Source organism: Eleginops maclovinus, chromosome 9 (assembly GCF_036324505.1).
Source record: "Eleginops maclovinus isolate JMC-PN-2008 ecotype Puerto Natales chromosome 9, JC_Emac_rtc_rv5, whole genome shotgun sequence".
In the NCBI taxonomy this organism is placed as follows: Eukaryota; Metazoa; Chordata; class Actinopteri; order Perciformes; family Eleginopidae; genus Eleginops; species Eleginops maclovinus.
This window is the reverse complement of record NC_086357.1, coordinates 15,553,793-15,578,040: the sequence shown is the minus strand read 5'-3', so window position 1 is coordinate 15,578,040 and position 24,248 is coordinate 15,553,793. Positions and strand designations below refer to the sequence as shown.

Genomic DNA, 24,248 nt, shown 5'->3' with positions numbered 1-24,248 from the left:
TAACCCTACAATAACTTTTCTGTATCGATTGACGTATTTGGTTAAAAATGATTAAATATTGAGGTCATGTCTGTTATATGATAAGTGCAACTTCCTACAGCACATTACAGCTCTGTATCTTGTAGTGATACCCACCGACACCATGTGATGCACCGTGTAGACATCACTGTCGCCCATGTAGACGCGGATGGCCTGCAGGGTGAAGCCGTACTTCTTCCCGGAGGTGTGGATGATAATGGGAGGCTTCAGGCTGCCCGGGCTGAGGGAAAAGTCCCGGCTTGGGGAGGAGTCCCGTGACGAGGGGTTCGAGGACAGAGAGCGTGGGGAGATGGGACTGGGTTGGAGGCCGATGGGCGAGTCATCTGAAACAAACACAGGATCAATATCCTATGAGCATCTCAACAACAATGTGGCGCTTACTGCCTGAGAAAAGCGATTTTATTACAAGTTGCTACAAATAAGAGGTTAATGCAGCTATGAATATTGTCCTGTTCAAAGGCTGGAATTGTATTTGTTTTATTTTATTAGTCACGTTCATTATTATGTTCTAAATATAGGCCTGTTTTACATCAATGATAACCAAAATTATAAGATATTTCAAGCATATATTTCTGTCTCCAGCTCGGGTTAGTGTTGACTTTGATAAGTTCTGATGTTAACTGGTGTACCTGTAGTGATGATGAGAGACAGGGCTGAAACAGAGGCTGACTTGGGAACCTTCCCTCCGCAGGGAAGCCTCTGTCTGTCCGGCGCCTCCAGCTGGTTACCGAAACGTCGAGGGCCGGTCGGCTCCTTTGGTGACGAGTGTTTGGCACCGGTGCTGTTGCTGCGAATCCTGATCCTCCGAAGGTTTGACACAACCACCTCAGCTGCCGGTTACAGTAAATGGTAAACAACAGATAAATATGCTCACTGTTGCTTCTAACAGGGGCAATAAGATGTTGTGGATAAAATGTCAGAAACACTTCGTCTGTCTGGGTTTACCTTCATCATCAGTGGAGAGGGCGAAACGGGGCATGGTCTCCAGGCTGTGGGTGCTGCTCATCACCAGAGGGCTGGTGCTCCTCTCAGACTGGGAGGAGCTGGAGGAGGCCCGAGGGCGCAGGCTGCAAACAGCCAAAGACCAGTTAAACTGGTAAATCAACTGGTTCAAGAGTCCGAGTGATCACACAACACCAGCAGTGTTCTGACTGCTTACTGCTAACCCAAGACAATGCTTATAGGGATGGTTACGTTTTTTAACAGCAACTTTGCATGTAATCTAGCAACTGGGGATATCCCCAAGTAAGAATTTACACAGTCATATCTGATTGTTCCAGTCTTACCAATCATCCCTCTTTTTAAGCTTTTAAAATCTAGATAAAAAGCAACCTTATTGGAAAGAACTGAAATGGAAAGAGGAGACCATGAATCTGCAAACAGCTGTTTGTGCACGACTTGCCCTGCATGAATTAAAAGTACATTTGGCCTTTCAAGACGGCCCTGGTTAATAAATTATGAATTTTATTTATAAGTTTAGCCTTTTCTTGTTGTTTAAATCATCAAAATGCTGATTATATGATTTGGCAACTTAGTCTACAAGGTCTTTTATTGGTGCATAAAGAGTTATTTTGAAGTTTGTTTCAACATTATTATCAATAGGGTAATATTTATACCAATATTTTCACTAATATACTAACTAATGAAGGCTATATATTATTATTTCTTAGGAGAAAGCAAGCAATACTATTTAAAAACCGACATATAGCCCAAATGTAATGTTTCATTATATTTTTTTGCCACTAGCAGTGAATCTGTTCCTTATGATTTTGAGTATGACATACTATTTTTGTAACGCTTACCTGGCCATGCGTCCAGCGTGTCTGTGTTCCACGCTGCTCTCTGCTGTGCCCGGGGAGGGACTGAGTCCTCCCATGTCCCCACGGTCCTCTTTGTCCTCGCTGTGGCTGCGGTCGGAGGAGAAGCTCAGGTTGGATGGTGTTGCCAGATGTTCTGTGCTGCTGTAAACCTGAAAGGTTGAAATGGAGAGAGGTCGTTGACCCGAGAGCTGAGCTGAGTATCTAATACCTTTCAGATGATGTAAAGCTGCATAAAGCAGTCATACTAGAACCCCCACCATTTGCTTCTAAACATAGGAGTTTGTTACATCAACAGCAGAACGTATTCTTTTTTTATACAAATATTTGTGATACTTTTGAATTCAACACGTCGCACTTACCTTGCTGAAGCGATGCGACCAAGAAGAAAACTGTCTGATTTCCAAGGAAGATTCTTCATCATTGGTTTCCTCATCCTCGTCTGATGCCAAATGATGGTAACGCTCTGATCGAGCTGAAAACAGGAACAAGAGAACACACATATTTTAGGAACAAATCTTTTCCTTTCTAAAACATTTGTAAACCACAAAAGAGCTAGACTAGTAGAGACAGTGTTTTAAAATTAGGAGGAAACAAGTCTGAAGTTAGGATTAAACCTACTATCGAAGTAGCTCGTGTCGTCCTCCGCCTCTAGCTGAGGAATAAATTCAGCTTTCTGTCTAAGGAGTCCATTCCAGTCCAAACCAAAGAAGAAAGGGTTCTGTTTGACCTCCGAGGCTCCGCCTACAAACACACATATTTATTTACAGCCAATTAAAATACTGGATATATTTTAAAACTCTGTGACTTCAACAGAACTGGCAAAAGGTATTTAATAAATGGATAAAATGCAGTTTATTCATTATGACAAAAGTGATTTGTTTTTTACTTTCAGTACCTCCCTTTTTGGTTTTACACATGTACTTTAGTTTATTCATATAATTGTGTTGAGGAGAATGCCCCCACTTGAATTTCAGATTAACAGAAAATATGCTCATGTTTGAGAATAAGCCTGTATCAAACACCAGCTCGGGCTTTATCATGTGATAGTCAGCAGTAAAATGAGCAGTACCAGTTCCGAGTCGGTCTAAAGGACTCTGTCTGAGCAAGCGGGTGATCAGATCCTGGGCTTCAGTAGGCAATGCATCGTCTCCTTCTGGCCAAATGATGTCATCTGCAAACAAGAAAGGGAAGAACAAGCTAGATTGAGCACAAATAAAAGCATAAGAAATTATAAAAAAGGTTCTAAAAGGTGTTGCTGTGCTTAAAAATACAATACATATTTGTACTTAAAAGATCATCTTTGCTGAGACTAAATTATATACATATTTTGAACAACATGGTATTGTTTGATGTGAATGAAAAAATGTAATGATAACAAGTTGTGAATTAACCTAAAATATTTTCTGACAACCTACTGACATGCTCTGCTGAAGGCCACTACGGCAAAATGTAAGCACGATTGTTGGACAGGACCAGATTCAATGATTATTAGTCCAATTTGTTCTGAAGATCTGTTTGGTTTTTCCAATTTACATTTTAGGTATTAAAAAAAAGAAAAAAAAGCCCAGGTGCATTCTTATTAAGACCACATTGACTCTTCCAATGATTGGTATAATTTCAGCGCTCACCACTAACAACTTGTCCAAAAAGCTCTTCGGGGGTGTCTCCAAAGAATGGGACGCAGCCAACCAGGAACTCATAGAGGATGACCCCCATGGCCCACCAGTCCACAGGCTTCCCATAGCCCTGTCTGAGTATCACCTCTGGGGCAATGTACTCCGGAGTGCCACACACCTGCACAGGCAAACAGGCACAGGTGAGCCGTGGGAAACAGAAACAGCTGTTTCTATAATGTTATTTTATATTCCAAACAGTCTCACCTGTTTATCTATAAACTCTCTGGTGTCTTTCTCCATATGACCCTCGTACAGGTTCGTGGTCATATTCATGAGGCCAATTTTAGACAGGCCGAAGTCCGTCAGCTTGATGTGGCCCATTGATGTTATCAACAAACTGTTGGAAAAAGACAAAAGAACAATACACAAGAACAATTATCAACATAAGCAGGTTTTACCCTAAATGGACTTTACATTTGGAAAATAGACAAAACCCAGATTGAAATACTGAAAGAAAATTGGATTGTGCCTAATTACAGATCACGTCTTTGAGGTTTCATTTAATGAGTTCTAATGAAAGGAAAGAGTGCTGGGTCATACTGTGCAGAAAGTGCTGGTACATGCAAAAGCTTAAAACAGGAATGAAGTTTCTGTTCTCACTTGTCAGGTTTGAGATCCCGATGCACAATGCCATAGTTGTGAAGATACTCCAGGGCGAGGACTGTTTCAGCAAAGTACAACCTGGTCATTTCTACAGGCAGTGGGCCCATGTTCTTGAGCAGGTTGGCACAATCTCCACCTTAATGAAACAGAAAAACAGAAAACCATAAGAAATGTGTTCATGGCCAGTTATTCCCTAAGATTCTAATAAGATTAGAGAGAGTCACTTTCTGTTCTTTACCTTCCACATACTCCATGACCATGCATAGGTGACGTCGTGTTTCAAAAGAGCAGAACATGGAGACAACGAAGGGGTTCTCAGCAAACGTCAGGATGTCTCGCTCAACAAAAGCCTGCTGGATTTGGTTCCTCAGGACAAGGTTCTGACGATTTATCTTTTTCATGGCAAACCGTTGTCGGGTCTCCTTGTGACGGACCAGATACACGGCCCTGGTCAAAAAACACATAAGCCACATTAGGCCATAATATTCGCACTAAAAGTCATAATGAAATGAAAGTAAGATAGTCTTTATCCTCTGTACTGTGGCATCTTCCCCATTGTAACACACACATTTCCCTTCTACCTAAAAGTTGCATATTGATTGATAAGTGAATTAATGTACTGACATTATTTGTTACGATTGGTTGGTACTAGCTTAAATAGCTTAGAAAATAAAAGGATGAAAAGATGATTTCATTTTTGGCATATATTTTTCAAAGAATTGGACAATATACCTGATTAAAAAAATTAAAATGTATTTGATCTTTACAGTAACATGTTTTTACTTGAAGAAAACCCAGGGTATATTCTCATTGTAAAAATAAACAAACAGAGAAGTCAAATTTAGGTGCAATATTTTAACAGTTTTTTGCATCTCTTAGAATTACAACCGTTTATTTATTTTTTAGGATTCAGGATCCTTTCCCTTATCCAACACACAACTGCAAATATAGGAAATCTCTGTATAAGGTTACCTTTGCAATGTGATATTTAACTCCCCAGACACCATTGTAATGGATGACATTTTAAATGTTTTTAGGTAATGGTGCTAATTGCAGGTCTCAAAACGTTTTCTGTGAGTCTAAAGGAGACACAATTCATTAAAAACCACCTTTCCGATGTTTTGGATTATCTATCAAAGGGGGAACTTAGTTTTTGACAAGATGATTATATATAAATCAAAGAATAAAATGAAACTGCTACGGTTCCCTGAAAAGGTTATATGGATGTCCTAGCATGCAGAGGATTTAAGGATCCTTTTTCTTCCTTTTTGCAATGTATTAAAGCTATTGGGCTTAAAATATGTTTGGAAATTAATAAGCATCACCTTGAAATGCAAGTAAAAGGTAGGTTTTTTTCTTACCCGTAAGCTCCGTTACTGATAAGCTTGATCGTGTCAAAGTCACTCTCAAAAGGTTTTCTTCGAGTCGGTGTCAGCGTCTGTGGGACCTTGTTCTAAAGAGAGGAGGCAGAAACATGTTTAAGACCAGTAGTGGGCAGGTTAAAAACGCAACTCAGTAGAAGCAATACTGTTATCAGGATAATTACAGTATAATCATGTCCAAGGGCTTGTTCTGCCGTCTGAAACATAAACAATTCTGCGGTCTCACTGCTAAATACATAATTTTCACATTTTGTCAATGAGGGATCAGGTACAATATAATGTTTAATATCAGAGAATAAAAGCAGATCATATATGTTAAGAAGTCATTCATTATCTTATTTTTAAATCCTACAATAGCCTTTTCAAAAATCAAGTCTTGCACACTTACAGCTAGTCTGATAATAAAAGGGAAAATGTACCTCCACATCTGTTTCCACTGTCACTGAAGGACTGGCATCATACTGTTCAAGCTGTACCATGTCTAGAAAGCACAGAAAGAAAGACAGTGTTTAATATTACTGCAAACAATACCCTCAAAACAAAACTATGAATCTTACTGGTTCTTAAACAGGCTAAACCTGAATGTGAGGCCAATAAAGTGTTAGGCTTCACTTCAGAGAGCTCTTTTACCTTCTAAAGGGTTGCGGGTCAGACCCAGCTGGCTGATGATGTAGCGTGGGATGTCTGTCTTGATTCCCTGGCCGACTTTGGCATGACCCTCGGCTGCCTCAAGTAGGTGATAAAACTCTTCCGGGTCAAACTCCTGTAAACAGCACCAAGTCTTTTTAATGGCTTGTGTCAATTTCCTGCCAATTGGAAATCAAAGCAAGAAAACAGAAAAGCAAGAGTCTACTCTGTATCAGTGGTACAAGTCAAAAGGAACTGTGTCTCAGAGATGTCCAGTCGCTCTGGATTTACTCCTGATACTAATCATGTATCATGTACACAGAGTGGGTGATTTATTATGACTGAAGTTAAAAGTTGTTAAAGTGTCAAGAACATTAGTGGTATTTTAATCATTATAATATCATAAGAGTTTTTGGTTGTGTGAGGTCTATCAACATGACAACTGACATCAATTTATAAAGACATTAAACAAACAAAAAAAGAATAAACACACTTGTTGAACTGAGCTACTCTTTGTGTGTTCAGTCTATCTGCTACACGATCTCTTGGAAGTGATTTGTGATTCTCAAAGATTTAAAACAAAAAAAACAAAACTATCTTTTTGCAGAGACAATGTCTCAAATAAACTGGTAATCCAAAGACATGCATCTTCCTTTAATGATCCGCAACATGCTGCCGACACACATCCACTTTCAGAGAGAATTAAGGTCACAATTTCACTCCAGTCATACTTTCATGTGAACTGGCTACTAAGACTTTCAAACACAGTAATCTTATTTTCAATCAGGAAGAGATTTCTTTTTCAGCTTACCAGACACTCCAGGAGGCGAGCCGGCCTAGAGATTATGATGAGGATCTTCCTCACCAAATGGATGATGATGGACACCTCCTCGCTTTCAGACCGCTCGTAGGCCTAGAAAACAGTAAGAGAGCAGGGGGGTAAATAAGAAAAATGTCTTTATGAAACCAACAGACTCATCACAAATCATCCAAGAGAGCATAATGTACATCGATAAAATACATTGTCCCTGGTATTTAGGGCTTAGTTGTTCCAGTGGAAAATGATTGATTCAAAAGGGGAGGGGGGGGGGAGAGATTCCACTCCTGACAGGAGATGCTAGCAGAAGCACTGTTTCATGGGCAAACTGAAAATATACATATATAAATAACAGTGTGTTGAAAGCAGATTGGTACAGTATTAAGAGGAGAAACTGACGCTGCCTGACAGAGATGCGTCACCGAAGACATCACTTTAAACCAAGAGGAATTATTAGAATAATCGCTGGGTGGGTGGAGTTTCAGTGAGTCATCCACGGCCTTTCTTGTAGACTGAAGTGAATGTGTAACACTGGCTGGACTCCTTTAATAGCCTCCACAGCTTCCAAATGTTAAGAAAACTACAGTCAACATGAGAGTTTGTGTGTGTTACAGTCACACACTTTGGTCATGACAGACCCACAAAGAGTAGGAAAGAGAAAGACAATTTTTTTACTACAAGTCACAAGGTAAACTTCAGAAACAGCCTTGTGTCCTACTACTAAAACACAGGATCATCACATGCTCAAGCATTAAGTCTGTCTGGAGAATCGGGTTTAAGTACTTTTTTATTGTTTCTGTGCTTCAATTTCCAGAGATCATCTTATATCCTATTTTGAAGAATTTTCGATAGGTGTTGCTTCAGGGTACAACGTTGAAGTTCTTCTGCTGATAACAAACGGTCTGACGTTAAACAATATACCCCTGCATGATATTCTAACATTGTTCTTTCTAAATATATTTTCCCAGCAAAGATTGAGAGAAGATTCACAAGAGGTTTGTCTTATTTCAATCTCAGCTGCTAGAGAACAAAATTGGCCCTCTTCATAAACCGGAGTGCATTTCCCAGACGAGAGCCACCACATAATAAGTGTTACATGCTGCAGCCTCTATGAACTGAAAGTACTATGTATCACGACACTCATCAAACCATGAATTATGAGCCAGAGAGACATTTAGAAAAAGTGAAGATGGAGTTTCATCTTTGAAACTGTTACACTTTTTGAAACAAATTGTCCTTGGCACGCAGAGTGAGTCCTCAGGTTTGTGTGTGCGCATGACAGCATTTGTTCCCCTGCATGGGAACAGACTTATCAGTTCAGCTGGAGGTACAGCAAGTCGGCCATGCCTTCTGTCTGCAGCACGGGGAGGAACAGGGAAAGAGGTTGCTATAGAAACAACATTTTATCACAGAAAAGACAACACAGAAAAGATCTGGGACAAAAGCACCTCTCAACATCACTTTCAATTTCCACAGCCAGATGTATTGTGTGTGCATTTAGCTATCAGACGGTTATTGAGCAACGTGCCTGATTGCACATTTGACACCCGGCTCGATCAATCCCCTTTCATAACTTCCTTACATCATAGCGTTCAGATGAAGCATTCATATGCAGCTGTAGGGTACAATTCAATTATATTTTCTATGTTTCCAAGGCACTTTTAATCCATTTCATTACTACATTGGTCCTTCTGGACTCAGGTCAGCTGGCTGTTTCCCCACCTCGTGAAGCAGCTTCTCCAGCTTCTCCTGCAGCTCAGCGAAGTAGCGGGAGGTAACGAGGCCTGTCTGGGACTTGTCCAGGCAGTCTCTGACCAGCTCCACCAACTGGTGTTGGATGAAGCCCAGCACCCCGTCAGCCAGAGGGAGGGAGCTGTCTGGAGAGCAGTGGGTGATAATCTCAAGCAAGCGCTCCTCCATCTGGGCTGTGGCCTGCAGGGAGGATAAGCACACAAACACACAGTCATTAAAATACCGGTTATTATGATTTTAACATTTTCCGCAGCCCAAATATTCATTATATTTCAGTCATATAGTTGTGGATCATTACCAGTGATTAAATTCATTTACATGGGTACCTGCTAAGACTTGAGAATATCAAAAATCTGTTTTTATTTTGAGTTTGAAGACAGAGTTTACTATGTCTGCAGTTTTTTCACACAAATGCTGTACATTTTTTTGATTTGTACCTTTGGAAAACGTTCCTTGTAAACATGGTTCATCATGACAATCTCATTATCAAATGAGACACTTGATCGCCCAGGGCTGCAAAAGAAAAAAAAACTACAGGTTAGTATTTTTTAGTTGACAGTATTATCTTCATTTTCGATGAACTTGTAGTGCCAATTATTTCCACAAAAAAATGTATTTATAAAATGTTGAGAAAGGTTTTTTCAAAACCCATGTTGATGATGTCTTTTACTGTCTTATTTTGTCAGATGTATAATCATGTTTTACTGTATATAAAATAGAGAAAAGAAGGAAATAAATTGACAAAATGTTTAGTCTACTAATCAAAGCAGCTCTGCATACACTATTAAATGTAACTCTCCACTGAGCTAGGATGGGGTGGAAAGTGGTTATCAAAGCCAATATTGTAACAGAACATACGACTGCAGAAGCTCTAGGCACTAAAGCTACAATCAGATATGATTTCACTGGCAGGCTTTGATGTTTTGACACCACCAGCAGAGGTTTATTCTGACCCAACAGTGTGAATCATGAACATCTCTCAATTAGTCATTTACTGCAACACCACTCCAGTGTTTAGGCAGATGAGACGAGTAATTTTTTACAAAAAGATTCTTCCTTGATGATGCTTCAAACAGAACAGATGGAGGGAAAACCTATCACATCCAAACAGGCTCCCAAGCTGTGTTTTTTCATGAAAGACGCCTCTGTTAAAGTGGATGGCTGCAGCCCAATACACACTGCTGCAGCTCACTGAGCCTCTCTGCATCAGGCCCCCACCCCCCCACACCCCTCACACAACCCCCAACCCTCGACTTCAGATCAGCAGTTGGATCCCTGAGGCGCTCTGTCAGCTAGCATGCCCACGCACTGCACACCATGGTGCCAGAACACAGAGCACTCAGGCATCGCACAAACAGCGCAGAGCAGAGCCAACAGACAAAAGTTGTCGTAATCACACAGCTCGGCAGTCAGATCTCCATGCCGGCCCAACAGGCATGTGTAATCTACAAGACGCACTTCAGACAACGAATTTGCGTGTGAATTTGCCCTGGTCATAGCAAAGACGTGGCATGTTGACATGTGTCAGTCTACCAGTACATTATGACATCTATAAGGGTCTTATAAACATCGCAGCACATGCATCACTGTCCAAAATTAATCTAAAATGGGTTATTTTCCCCAGCAAAGAGGTAGTTAATCCCAGGAAGGATTACTGCATTTAATCTGTATAAATTATTCATTTAAATATGACAGGCCAAGAAACAATATTAAACGGATGTTAAGACCCGGTTCGGACTAAAAGTGGTTTTAATGAGAATATATTGGCAAACACACGTGTGACGTGCTAACAGACTCCCCTCAGAGAAAAATAACACTGCATAGACACAGGTTCAATTGTGCATCAAGAAAAGTATAACATCTAAGTGAATAAAGTAACTTAAACACTCAAAATATTGCGTAGTAATTACCCCAAAAGCACTTTTCCTAGTATACATACCTATCATTATAGAAAACCCATTCAATTGCTAGGTGAAATCAATTTCAGCTACCTGAGGCTCCGAGACCGAGGTCGTATGACCGTGGAGGGCCGCCCATCCTCATCGGTCATGCTGTCTGTGCTGCGGAAGTGTTTGAAGAGGAAGTGCAGCTCATCTTGAGTTGGCTGGTAGGGAAGCTGGTGAAGACGCTCCTGGGAGGAGGAGGAGGACTGCAAACACAAAGAGTGATCCATCAGTCAAGAAGATTATTTATTTTTTACACTCAAAAGAACCTATTCATCTCTCAGACACCATGAGATATTACAAGAATGATGAGGATAGTTGCTAAGGGAAATTGTGTGAATCAAAAACACCATGCTGCAATGTTTATAACTATTGACACGGTATAGGAGCAATATAGACAATAAGAAAAAAGGGGACACTTTTTGGGAACTATTTCATAACCCAGACTATAACTAATCTTTTTTAACAGTGGCCTTTTATTCACATAAAGACGAATAATATGAAAAATGATTTACTAGGCTTTGCGGGGATAGAAAGGAAATAAATGTAACATGTTTTTTTTTTGGAAATGGATAATTAGTGAAATGAAGTTAAGCAAAAGACCAATTTAAAAAGGTGCTAAATATAACAGTTTGTCAAACTTAAGATAATTGTTCCAGTAAATCGTGCTACTTCCTTCTGTAAAGAGGATGTTGTTGTTTTTCAGGTCCACTCTGTACATTTAGAAAAGAGAAACTACTGCTAACAACACATGTAGACCTTAAGTCTGGGCAGTTTGCATAACGTTGCTCCTTGCATTTGCATGATTTAAAGGTTATGTTTATGACGACAGCAGCATGTTGCATTCTGTGCCAACATAAGCTCTTCCTGATAACACACCTGTGGAGGATTTAAAAGAGGCTGCTGCATACATTTAGAAGAGTAATAACACTCTGAAACATGAACTTAACACATCTCCAGCCAATAATCAAAGCTTTTCTTCATGTAGTGGGTTTCGTTCATCAGAAACATTAATATACAAGTAATATTTTACTAATTAAGTTATGTTCAATGTCTACTGAGGCACTGACGGAACTCTTTCCAAGCTGAAGGGGACATGGTGTACATTGCAAGCAGTCTGTTGAAAGTTGCCGCCTGTTCTGTCCTAAACCAGAGGGACAGCATCTGTGGAGTCTCTTTATTATGCCTCAGTATAAAGAGGGCAGTGAGGGCCACTGAAGAGCCCTTTTGTCCCCACTGACCTCTGGGTCTGTGCTTTGGTCTACCCCATAAAGTTCCTTATAATAGCTGCACAAGGCAGAGTCTCACAACAGACTCAGCCCACTATTCCCCCAATGCACGCTGCTCATTTGAATTGTTTATTTTTTTGTCAGCAATACAATTGCAGTTTTATTCTAAATTGTTTAGTATATTCAAATACATTGTAATAAAATATATTTTTTAAAAGGACTTTTTTAATAGATTTTAATAATCAAAATAAAATCCCAAGTTATTTAGGTAATTAGCTTTTTTAATTACATATCATACTTAAGGCACTTTTAACATAAAGAAATCAAAGAGAAGGTCCTTGAGAAATTGTGAAAGTGACAACTATGTGATGTTGTGAGGCTTTGCTAAAAAACTGTCAAAAAGCAAATACACACACACACACACACACACACACACACACACACACACACACACACACACACACACACACACACACACACACACACACACACACACACACACACACACACACACACACACACACACACACACACACACACACACACACACACACACACACACACACACACACACACACACACACACACACACACACACACACACACACACACACACACACACACACACACACACACACACACACACAATCTCCTCATTAGCATGCGTACACACAGACTGTGTGTAATACTTCCAACACTGGGTTCCACTGAGAGAATGACTAATCCTAGCAGATGATGGAGGAAAACAATTAACGGTTTGTCATCTCAGGCCTGGCACTCACCGTCCCTTATTGCATAAACGAATGTGCTATTTGGGCAGAGAGAGGTGTTATAATCGCCTGGCCACCATTTACTGAGCGGGATGGGGTGGGGGGGTGGGGGGGGGGAGAGACGATGACATGTTTTGGGATGACTTACTGAGACAGTGGAGCTTGGCGGGTTGGTTCCATAGCCAGACGAGGGGAGGGATGCCAGAGACCATCTCCGGCCCTCAGCTCTGAGAGGAAGGGACATGCATGTTATATAAGCCTCAGTAGCGTTCGCAGTTAGTATTCCATACGTGAGTGTCCTTACATAACAAGCGACGGAGAGTCCTGTGACTACGTGAGCATGAAATTATTCTCTATATATACAAATCATATATAACAGGATTCACTGTGTCCTTAATTGATTCAAAGCAAGCTATACATTCCCATTTCTAGGAGGAGTATACAGAACACATGCCTTAAAAGCCAATAAACAGTGCAAAAACATTAAAGAAGCTACCTGTCAGCGCGAGCCAAGTGACTGAGATCACGACAGCAACAGAGAGAAAAGGAAAAGAAAAGGAAAGCATTTCAGTGAGTTTTGGGAATCTTGCGCAAGTGATCCTGTGACCCTTGGCATTCAGCTGAGGGATTAGTACTGACAATGTTGCCTTCCTTGCCAGTTTTCATTTGCCAGGATACAAGGAGAAGCAAGAAACATAAATTAATTTGAGGATTTAGTTTACATAACAGAAACAAAACTTCAAAGCATGACCTGAGAAAGGATCTTCTCTGCAGTTTGAAATTTGCAACACACAGCAAAACTGAAGTGAATATAAAATTAAGCTAAGGGTTATGTGTTTCAACATTTGTTTTTGTTTGTCATAGAAAGGCAACAGTAACCAGAATAAGCACTTCCTACACCTGAGATACGCAGTAGAGCAGCACACAACATGACAAAACCTTAAGCAGATGGGATAAATCAACAGAAGACCACATTGGTTTCTACTCCTGTCAGCTAAGAACAGGAAACTGATCATAGATGTGCAGCCTACGACAAATCCACAGAAACTGCAATATGAACCAAAATCTATGAGCTGTTTTTTCGGTGCCTTGTCGAAAATAATGCCAAAAAAATTAAGACTGAAGGAAAAAGTGTGTTCAAGATGTGAAAGCATTAGTATGTCTTATGATAGGACTGTGAATCTTGTAATATGATCTAAAGGTGTATTCATCAATTGCCTGTCGTCTCTTGATTCGTTTTCTATTCCGTTCTGATCGTATCTATGGACAAGCACCTGAGTCGCTCATAACTTTTAACAACTGTTCTGTCCTGGGTGTCTTCAAGGTGTGCGTCACTTGTAGGCAACACATGCCCGGAGTGAGACAAGCATGTTGCCATGGGAACTGGGTTAAATGATGTGTGAGTGGGCTTCGGGGGTACCCTCTATCTAACTGCACAAATCCTCCTGAGGAGGAGTCGGCTGTAAGAAGATATGGCAGAGGGGGGGAAGGTGTGAAAGCTCCAGGCTAAAACGACCGAGTCGGTTAGCTGCTGTTGCTATGAAGCTTCCAGAAGGGTCCCAGCACACATCCCAATCTCACAGGATACCTTCAGAGTGAGTATGGGTAAGGTTCATATTATATTAATTTCGGTTCACATTATGAAATTAGAACGATCAATGGTTGGTAAACAAGGACAACATCGACTTTAGAATCCACACAGAGCGCTGTAATTTGTATAACGTGCCAATATTAAGTATAGTGCCCTGAACATTTATTTTGGACGAGGATGCCAATTACGAGGATGATAAATAACAAAATGGCAGCCAGTCCATTCACTTTTTGTACTCATGTGTTGCTCAAGAGCAGTTCAACTTTTTGCAAAACAATAATGTAAAGTCTTACATTTAAAATCCCTTAGTAAACTCTAATATTCTAATTGTAAATATATATATATATATATTCTTTTAAAATTCAACAGTATTTTCAAGGACCGTATTTATAAATATGGCAATTCTAACAGAGATAATGAATGAATTACATGGAAATGAGAGATAATGTTTAACTGATACAATTCCAAATAATTAATTCCATACAATTGTTATTTTAGTGCACAGCAGGTTTAGCTGAAATAGAATTATAAATGTGTCCATTGAAAATGAAGTTGTCCTTCCACAAGATTAATACATTAAAAGGGCTTACAGTGCTTTAAAACAAAGCTTTCTTAAAAATGCCTTCTCATTCACCTTGTAGTTAGTCTTGGATAAGATACTTAACACCAATACATTTTCTAAATAATCATTAGAAAATTAAACATCTGTAAATTAAAGCGTTTGTTATTTGTTGAAATGGTAAAAGTTATATAAGGATTTAGAATAAACCTCCCCTTCTCTTGAGATTCTTTAGATGTGACAAAACAAATGTATCACTTCACAGGGAAAGGATTCACAAGCAGTGCTGACATACCTTCGGGCAAAAGGGAAGTTGAGGCAGGCGCTGGTCGCCACATTTCGAGGACTGTCTAGAGGGCTGCTTGCAGCTGAAACAGAAAAGACAAAGTCAGTACCGTTATTATTCCTAAATGTCATAATTAGCTTATGAAATATAGAATAGGACACCAAATGGCTGCATTTACAAGATGAAACGTCTCTGATGACATCAAGTCTCTGCAGGAACCCTCCATTACTTAAAAACCCAGCGGCATTTACCAGCACCTCAGATAGGTCCGATCTATCATCTTGGAATTACTCTTCAAACATTAGAGCAACGATCTACAAACAGTCAGGGCTCACCAGAGTCTGGAAGGCTGCATCCACGAGAGACTGTGGTTCGTTTACATGCAAGTAGTTGAGTACCAATTAGGACACAAGAGAGACCCAATTAGAGGCCGACTGCACTCTGTGATTAGATAATCCTCGGCATGATTGAGTTCAAAAGGGAGCACATCCACATACTGCTGGTTTGAGGAGCTCTTGAGCAAAACTCTTTTCAAAAAACTTTTCAATGAGTGCAGCTGCTTCATGGCATTAAGGGCCTGTATTCTGCCTGTGCTGTTGTTTCAGAAGCATAAGAAAACCAACTATTTAAAGTGTATTCAAACACTTATCAATTGTCAATTACCCACTTTCTGCACCTTTAATTCTTCAACCTGATAGAAATTGAACTTCTGCAAGTCGAAATTGATCACCTTAAAACATTTCATGAAAAAATACATATAGTTTAAAAGAAAGTTTCCTGAAGCGACATGAAGCATTGCAGGTGGCTGGTCCAGATGTTCTGCAGAGGCTGAACTAACAATATGCCATATTGGTGTACAGGTAACCCTTTTTTGTAGAAAGATTCATATAAAATTGTTTTTGATGCAGTGTGTCATAACTGAAAGGACTGTTGTGGATTCAGTTAATGTTGGATAGCAGCTGTGCTACAGATGATCTGAATATGTCTGGATAATCTGCAGTCTCAACAACATACTGGTTAGGGTGCAGCTTAATAGTTAGATTCAAACGAGCTTAATCTCGTATTACTGAGCATGTGGCTAGGCACTGAGCCATACAGCTTACAAATACTAAAGTTGGAGGATCTGATACTTCAGCAGCACACTAGAGACAGTTGTGCGTTTACTTTAAATTACATTTTATGTAATTAATAAAACCCCTGCAAAGGTTCCATAATGCAAATTGTACTGTGTGTGTTAACATTAAACCTGTTAAATATTTTATCTCTAGTGTTCGGACAGGTAAGAATAATACGATTTAAAAGCGACTTTATACCTAAATGTGTATCAGTATCAAATACTGTCACTGCTCATTATATTTCTATTTAATCAAATACTGTACTTGATTAATCAAGATTTGTCAACAGATAAAAATGTTTAAAAATGTAATGCTGTCATGTATTTAAGCTTCTGTGTGCGCTTGCAAAAATTTGATTGGTCAGTGCGTTTATTTGCTGAATGACACACTACAGCTGAAGCAGAGCCAACACCAATGCTAACAGGTTTTTTTTTTTGCAGCGCCTGTTGGGACATGCTGGGATTAAAAGGATCCCAAGCGTTGCAGTAGATCTTACCAGTGTGCAGTGAGAGTGGGGAGAGCGGCCGGGACAGCGTGGGCGATGGCGTCCCGACACCGAGGCTCTTTCTGTTGCTGCTGCGGCAGCTGAAGCACAAAGAGGAAAAAAGGCGTCAACACACAGTGCCAGCCTGATCACACATTACTCATCTGCATCTCTTATCATTTTGAAAATGTCTTTATTACCTGTTGTAACAAGATAGTGGAATTTCAGCCATTAAATCACATCAACTAGAAAATTGTCACCGAGAAAGCCTTTCACTGGTAACAAATCAATGGAGGTGTGTTAACATATTGTGGTGTATTATGTTTATAGAGTTAGTGTTTGTGTTCATTATCACTCCTATAACAATCTATATAGAAAATACCCTGGCGTCTCACTTTAACACGAGTGGAATCATTTTGGCGTATCCACCTAAAACTCAAGTTTGAGTCATGCAATGCAACTGTGATCCACTAAGCTCGAACTGTTGTACTACATTGAGTAAGCCGGAATAACAACGAAACACATCCCTGTTTGTGTGCCAACCGGAAGTACGCTGACATTAAACTGGAAGATGTGGAAATAAGCAGGCATCTTATCGATTGGAATTTCCTTAATTTTATACTCTTAACTTTGTAAAATAGTTTCTTATATTTTGCAAAGTTTTGTATGACATGACATAACATAACATACATCCAAGATTTGACAAAAGGAGAATGAAGAAAAGCTACTTACAGAGAAAGAAAGATACTGTTGTTTTTGTTTAAGTTTTGTTAAGCGGAGAATGTTTAGCATATTTGCTTGGAAAAAATATTGAAATGGTGAATTGCTTATCGCAATAATTGCAGTTTCAGCTCCATTCAATTAACGATTTTGAACATAGATTAATACTTTTATATTCAGGAGCTGTGTACTATGGCCTCTACTCTTCCTCTTCTCCCCTTTTTTGTCAGCATCAGAACCTGTTTCAGTAACTACACTCTGAAAATAATGTAAACAACTACACAAGTTTTTTCATGTGAGAAAATGAGCAAACTGCAGTACATTGAGCCAACATCATAGCTACCATAACTGCCCTGGATTGGTATTTCAAATGGGTCCCATGAATCCTCAAATTTAGCTACACACCATGGTCAAGAATATCAGTGATCAACCGCGAGCAGACCCAAAGTCACACTTTAAGGTGTAGTGCAGATGGGGCTTATGATACTTTGCTAGAAGAACTGAGATTTCTTTGTCTCTGCCCACTGAGATTTCTCTACAATGAGATTATTTCCGCCTTCAGAGAAACTCTGCCTTGGTAGGTGTTTATGTAACTACTACTCTAATCTGCAGCAGACGCTCGACACACCAGCATGGCTGTGTCAGCTGAAGAGGGAAAACTGGTGAGGGCCAAAATACAAAGAGTAAACCAGCTGTGAACCGACTCAAGGCTACATGGAGGGAGAGTGCCCCCAACAGCAACAGCAGGCCAAGCTCTTTACAGATGTCCAACACTGTGTGTGTGTGTGTGTGTGTGTGTGGGGGGGGGGGGGGGTAAAAGGCGGGAGGGAGAGAAGAGAAGGGTCACACTATGATATACCATTAAACAGAGCAAATTGAACTGCGAGACAAGGGTGAACGGTAAACAATAGTGCTGATTTAAATTATTCTTCGACAGACAGAAAAAATTAACCAACTTAGTATAGAGTTAAATACTTAGTATTAATGAACTGTTTATGAATTTATAAACAAAACCTTCCCGCTTATCAAATATGAGCATTTTGTGTCTGCTTTACAGCCATTCAATTAAACAAGTTTGAGTTGTGCAGTGTTTCATTGAACAAGTCTTCTGAAGACCTCAGTGATATTGAGATGTTCTGTCATATCATAGCCCACAAGACTAATCTCCACAAAATACAGGCTGAACGTTGCTTTATTCAACCCGTGTCATGGTCTCTGCAGACAGAGAACAACTGCAGGGTTTATCTCCAGTCATCTAACAGTAAACAAGTAACTATGCCATGCAGTCAGTAACTATCATCACATCAATACACACAAAAGAGAAGAGCAAATATAGAGGCTTCTTGTGTCTTTATTTAACAACTGCACCTACAGTTGGGATATGTAAATGCCACATCCTAGACCTGCTGTAATGTTCCAATTTCAACAAAGAAATCTGCATATCTGATATTAGAGAAAATAGTCTTGTTAATATAAGCGGAAATCCGCATGAGCTTCTAACAGACAAAGTATTTTCTGTTCAAAAACTGAGTAGCTACACCAGCACAGACATAGGATTAACGTTAACCAAAGCATCAGGCTGTTGGGAATGTTATAATATAGCGTCCCTTAAGAAATCATTAACAGTTAATAACACCACCTGCCACTGATACAATGACGGCATTTTAACATGACAAACAAAAGCCAAAATAAACCTCTAACTTTAGCTTTAACTTGCACATCCCCAATTCTTGATATGTACCTTTTTGAGCGCTTCAGCAATGCTCCCGGAACAAAATGAGACTTGTTGTGGCTTGGAGCCGCAGACCAGTGACTCGGATCGGACATGCTGGAGGATGTTCTCGCATTTACAACCCAGTTTAAAAGTTAATGGTTATTTCAAGGAACTAAAGCTGGGGTCTGTGTGAAACCCCCCTATGCTGCTGCTGCTGCTCTCCCCCACCATCGCCTCCTCTCCTCAGCGCTTTCTTTTGTATTGTGTCTGCCGCCTCGTGTAGTCCCTACATCCTCCGGTCGGTCCTCTCACCGCGATCCTGTCTCCGAAAATAACACCTCCACGTCGGGGTGTTTGGTGTGTGTAATACCGTGCACACAGCAGCGGCTCACTTTAGTTTGGTCAAACACACACTGCTGGCTCAGTATGTCCGAGTGAGCGGGCTGGAGCCTGATGTAACGTTCACGTGCTGCTCGTTCACCACGGCCTCTCATTGCTGAACAATCTGCCACTAACCATTAAAAGTATCCAAATTACAATTAAAATGTTACCAGTCCAACCAGTTCAAAGCATACTCATTTTTCCTTTGAAATCATATAAATATATATATATATATATATATATATATATATATATATATATATATATATATATATATTTAACCTTGCTCATACTGTATATCTGCATACTTAAACATTCACCTTATCAGTTAATTTGGTTATTTCTGTTCATACTGTTCATCAATCAAGGTCCATCTTACCTATCTTACTCGCTTTCTACTCCAAGAACACTTAGAATTACTTTAATTTGCCTTATCAACCAATCTTTATGAATGTGAAGAACAGTGATTATATCTGCCCTGTGATTTGGATCCACTCCTTAGTTTATTGGGGTCCTCCTTGGCCGATGCTTGACCATCTCGCCAAGCTTCCTTGGCATAGGTCAAATGTGAAGTATAGTAGAAGTTCAAATATACTTATGCTCTGTTGTAAAGACAGACATGTTTCAGAAAGGCTTGCTAAATAGCATTAAATAATGAGATAACTTATATAATTAATTCAACAAGACAATGTAATGCAACATTTGTTATCATATTACATTAATCCTTTACTGTTATAAAGAAGCAATAGAGATTTCTTTCAGTTTCCTTTAACAGCAGCTCGAGACGATAACATACTTTGTTACACAACAAAAAGAACAGACCAAAGAACTGCAGGCTTATGAGGATAGTAGGAGTGAAACTAAACTCCACGCCACTGTGACTCCCACGTTGCTCAAGTGCTAGAAAACTACTATAATCTGAATATAAAAAACGTTTTCTCCATAATAAATGGCTTTGTTAGGCTGCATAAGTTTAGTGTGTGGTGGAAAGGGTCAAATTTCTGCTCTGTGCTGTTAAACGTTAATCTTACAGAAGAATTGAGATGCATTCTATGATAATATGTACAACAGTACATGTGAATTTCACTTTCTAATCACGGTTGGTATTATTAGCTAAACTTCTCACTTTTTTAATTAACTTTAGGAAGAGACTCAAATCGGTCTATCAGTCTAGTTCAAATATTGGGAGCATTTCCTACAAAACTTGAATGCAGCATAAGATGTAGCTGGGTTATACCATAATCAGTGTGGTAAAGGGAGAATCCCAGCCAAACTTTAAAACAATGGTACATTCCACTGCATATACTACCTCTAGCGGTCATTACATAGAGACTTATATAGCCAGTACGTACAGTATGCTGTATGTCTATTGTTTTTAAGTTATATATCAGATCAATTTATTGTGTAATTGACATAGACACATTAAGAATATAAGGAATACCTAAAACAGACTACTACAGTATACATTTTGTTTTCACAGTATGCCAGCGCCACCTCTAATCAGGCTTATTGGTTACACCTTACACAGAGCTTAAGGATAAAGGTGATTGTAGCATTATTTGTGTAGCTGCATGCCAAACTGTGGGAATCTTAATAAAGTATTTGTACAGTTTTAATAGTATCATGTTGCTTTTTATTGTACGAGTCTTCCATATAAAGGTGCCATATTGATAAATTGCCAACACATTCAGTGTATCAGAGTCTAGGGTTAATGCTAAGAAGCAATTTATAAAATCTGATGCGAGAGAATGAACATGTTTCTGGAAGGTGAAACAACGCGGGGGGTCTCCAATGCAAAATGCTGTGAAGAATGTTGCTAACAAATGTGCAAACTGCCATAAGGCACATTACTTTAGTCTGAAAAGAGCAATTGTGTTAAGGAATTCATGTTTATCGTGTTCAATTTTTGCATTCCCACACAAGCTCATTTTTCAACAGAGCAAATGGGATTCATTACGGTACAGTGTGTGTGGTGTGACAGCCGAGCACTGCTCACACATCCAGAGCAACAACATGCAGGATGCAGCCGCCTCTGTTTGCAGTGTTGCCTTCCTCCAAAGCTCCCAGCACCGTTGCCAAGCAACCCACATAGACTTGGAGACAACTAATACATGATGGGTCTTCATTGCTGAAACCATACCACCTTCATATACAAAAAACTAAAGACTTATTGTTTGTTTACTCTTTTCCCAAAGTTATTGTATATATTTAGTATCAGATTAAATGTGTAGGAACTTATACTTATACAAATAGCACGATAAAATATAAAGCAATTGGTGTGTTGTTTTTGGTAAACATAACTCAAACAGGAGTAAGGGGTTTATTTATTGAAAACTATTTTCAGCGGTGGATTAATTCACATCTTGTATATTCTAGATGTATGTGGGATTGAATAAACAGTAATGATTTAGCTACATAGATAATAATGTTATGCTTAATTATCATTTATAGATATGGAGCTATGGGTAACAGCATATTATTTTAGTATTTTTCTGTGAGCTCATTATGAAAAATTCCAATCCAAATGTATTATAAGGATCAGTATATTGTTGGTTTTGTGGTGAACTGATCTTTAAAAGGCATTTAACTCTATATTATCAGCCTGTGTGTGACCTGACAGTCTTACCTCCAGGGATGAAGGGTTTGCAAGGGGCTGCAGGGACTGCAGGGGCTGCATGGGCTCAGAAGAGTGGGGCTCTGGCATGTAGGCGACAAACTGTAAGAAAAGACATGTTTGCATGGATAAGTGCGCTGACTCAGCAGATCAGCACGCCAGCGTCTGTCATCAGTTAGCAGCAGAGCTTTGGTTGAGTGTCAGAGGTGGACGCTCTAGTTGGCAGACATAAACAGCAGAGGGTGACAGATACCTTCAATATGTGTTGCAGGGTGGCAGGATGCAACACTGCATCCGAGTGGTAAGCTTCTCACTTTTCCACCATGGGAAGTTGTCAGCTGGGTGACAACACACCAGAAAGGAAGTTTCATCGCCCAACGCGTGTTTACTTAACAGTGTTAGGGAGTGTCTGCTATATGGCAGCACACATCAAGATTTACTTACAAAGAGCAATAAACCTTGGTTTCCTTTAAATCCCACACAAAATAAAATCCTCAGACTGTAATTTCTACAATAAATACTGTCTACCATTTAACATCTTAGTGCTCTATCTTTGCATCCAAATATGCATGCTCAGCCATCCTAAGGTCTGCATCTTCCTTATGCTGACCAAGCGCAGAAGCTGCTTTCTATTGATTTCGCTGCTCAGATATAAGCTCTGCCTTGTGGGCTCCACAGTGCTGCTATTGTCTCAGCGCTAAACACAGCACTGGCTACCAAAGCACTAATGAACATGTTGTCATAGTAATGCAGAGAGGATGGTAGGAAAAACAACTCCTTGCACAAAGACTCCTCATACTGTAGTGTCAGCTCGTGATTACAAAACACATGCAACTCATTACATCGTATTTCATCTTAACACATTTCCTCATTCAGAACCCTAAACCAACGCTCTTGATGGTGCTTGAGTGAGAAATGGCCTGTCATTTCCATTTTGTCTGCGCTTCTTCGACACTGCTGAGTGTTCAGAGTGTAAACTGAGCAGAAAATCTCGAATTGACTCATTGGTGGAATATACACTGAATTTCTGATTTGCAGAGATGTTGAGACATCCTCTGAAATAAAGTAGCAGCAATGAAAGGATTGCTTTTAGTGCCAAAATAAAAATCATGGCAAGCAAATGCACAGATGTAATCAGAAGTATCTGCATCTTCTAAGATATTTTAATAGTATTGGGGCATCTCAGTTATAGAGTAAAAGACCTTGCAATAAAGTTGGTGTGTAAATAGGTCCACTTGCAAAGCACAAGTTTTTGTACAAGTAAGTCTTAATACCAACAGCAATGTGATGCCATGGTAGCAAGCAGCTGTGTGTCTGGTCTGATGCACCTATCAACAACCACCAGTAAAACCCTGAGCCCCTCCCAGGAGCTTGAAACCTCCTCTGTATCTCTGCGCGGGAGCTGCTAAGAGCCTAAAAATGAAAATAGATGTTAAAAAAAGGGCAGCGCATGCTCTGCTGAGATAATCCACTGAGGAGGCTGATGGATGGATCAGAGAATGGGGATGTAAGCAGGGAGCTCCTACGCCTTATGGATCACCATCTAGTGGGCAACAGGTACCCCCCTCCTTCTTCATAAAAAAAAAAGGCTACATTCACTCTGTAGGAAGAGTGGGCGGACATAAGACTGCAGCCATGTCCTTTGATAGAGAAAGGATTCACAGATTGGCAATTATAAGGAAAGAAAATGTCTGTTCTCCTAAACAGCCATGTGTCCATCTTGGTGCTGTGAGGGGGAGCATGTGATTCAGGCAGGAATCATGGACTTAATTTAAGATAATAAAAAAAAAAAAGGGAGACAATAGAGCTTGGAGTAAACAAAACATCACGAGGACAGAATTAACACCAAGGCATGAGCTTTACTTCAAAAGCTAATCAAAACATTTGGTCTTATTACAGTAAAGATCTGTAAAAAAAAAAAACGTATAATACCACAGATGACTCAATTGCTGACTTGGGGCTAAATAACTCATCATTAAAGTTCCCTTTTGTTTCAGTAGTTTGATTTTTGCAGTTTTAACTAGACATGCATTGTGCCATCATAGTTACACTTCAAGGTTAGAAAGCTGGATGTCTGTACATCCAGTGGTGTTTAAAGATGAACATGAGGACATGGAATCTGACAA

General features: G+C 39.7%; 1 protein-coding gene across 5 annotated transcripts in view; it reads right to left on the bottom strand.

The window, feature by feature from the left end:
• mast3b (microtubule associated serine/threonine kinase 3b) overlaps window positions 1-24,248 on the bottom strand; it is a 30,354-nt gene that overhangs the window by 5,428 nt on the left and 678 nt on the right. Inside the window, exons 2-24 of one of the 5 annotated variants that reach the window (XM_063891553.1) lie at window positions 22,135-22,224; window positions 16,706-16,794; window positions 15,104-15,176; window positions 13,155-13,175; window positions 12,807-12,885; window positions 10,708-10,865; window positions 9,154-9,229; window positions 8,687-8,896; window positions 6,959-7,060; window positions 6,151-6,283; window positions 5,940-6,001; window positions 5,500-5,591; window positions 4,377-4,585; window positions 4,136-4,274; window positions 3,740-3,872; window positions 3,488-3,653; window positions 2,929-3,030; window positions 2,478-2,600; window positions 2,219-2,331; window positions 1,842-2,008; window positions 985-1,106; window positions 669-869; window positions 136-362 (exon numbers count right to left, since the gene is read on the bottom strand). In XM_063891553.1, coding sequence (XP_063747623.1) covers window positions 136-362; window positions 669-869; window positions 985-1,106; window positions 1,842-2,008; window positions 2,219-2,331; window positions 2,478-2,600; window positions 2,929-3,030; window positions 3,488-3,653; window positions 3,740-3,872; window positions 4,136-4,274; window positions 4,377-4,585; window positions 5,500-5,591; window positions 5,940-6,001; window positions 6,151-6,283; window positions 6,959-7,060; window positions 8,687-8,896; window positions 9,154-9,229; window positions 10,708-10,865; window positions 12,807-12,885; window positions 13,155-13,175; window positions 15,104-15,176; window positions 16,706-16,794; window positions 22,135-22,224 — 2,887 coding nt within the window. Of the gene's footprint in view, window positions 1-135; window positions 363-668; window positions 870-984; window positions 1,107-1,841; window positions 2,009-2,218; window positions 2,332-2,477; window positions 2,601-2,928; window positions 3,031-3,487; window positions 3,654-3,739; window positions 3,873-4,135; window positions 4,275-4,376; window positions 4,586-5,499; window positions 5,592-5,939; window positions 6,002-6,150; window positions 6,284-6,958; window positions 7,061-8,686; window positions 8,897-9,153; window positions 9,230-10,707; window positions 10,866-12,806; window positions 12,886-13,154; window positions 13,176-15,103; window positions 15,177-16,705; window positions 16,795-19,154; window positions 19,549-22,134; window positions 22,225-24,248 lie in introns of those variants that run through there. The other 4 variants (XM_063891555.1, XM_063891554.1, XM_063891556.1 and 1 more) reach the window with 4 other exon arrangements.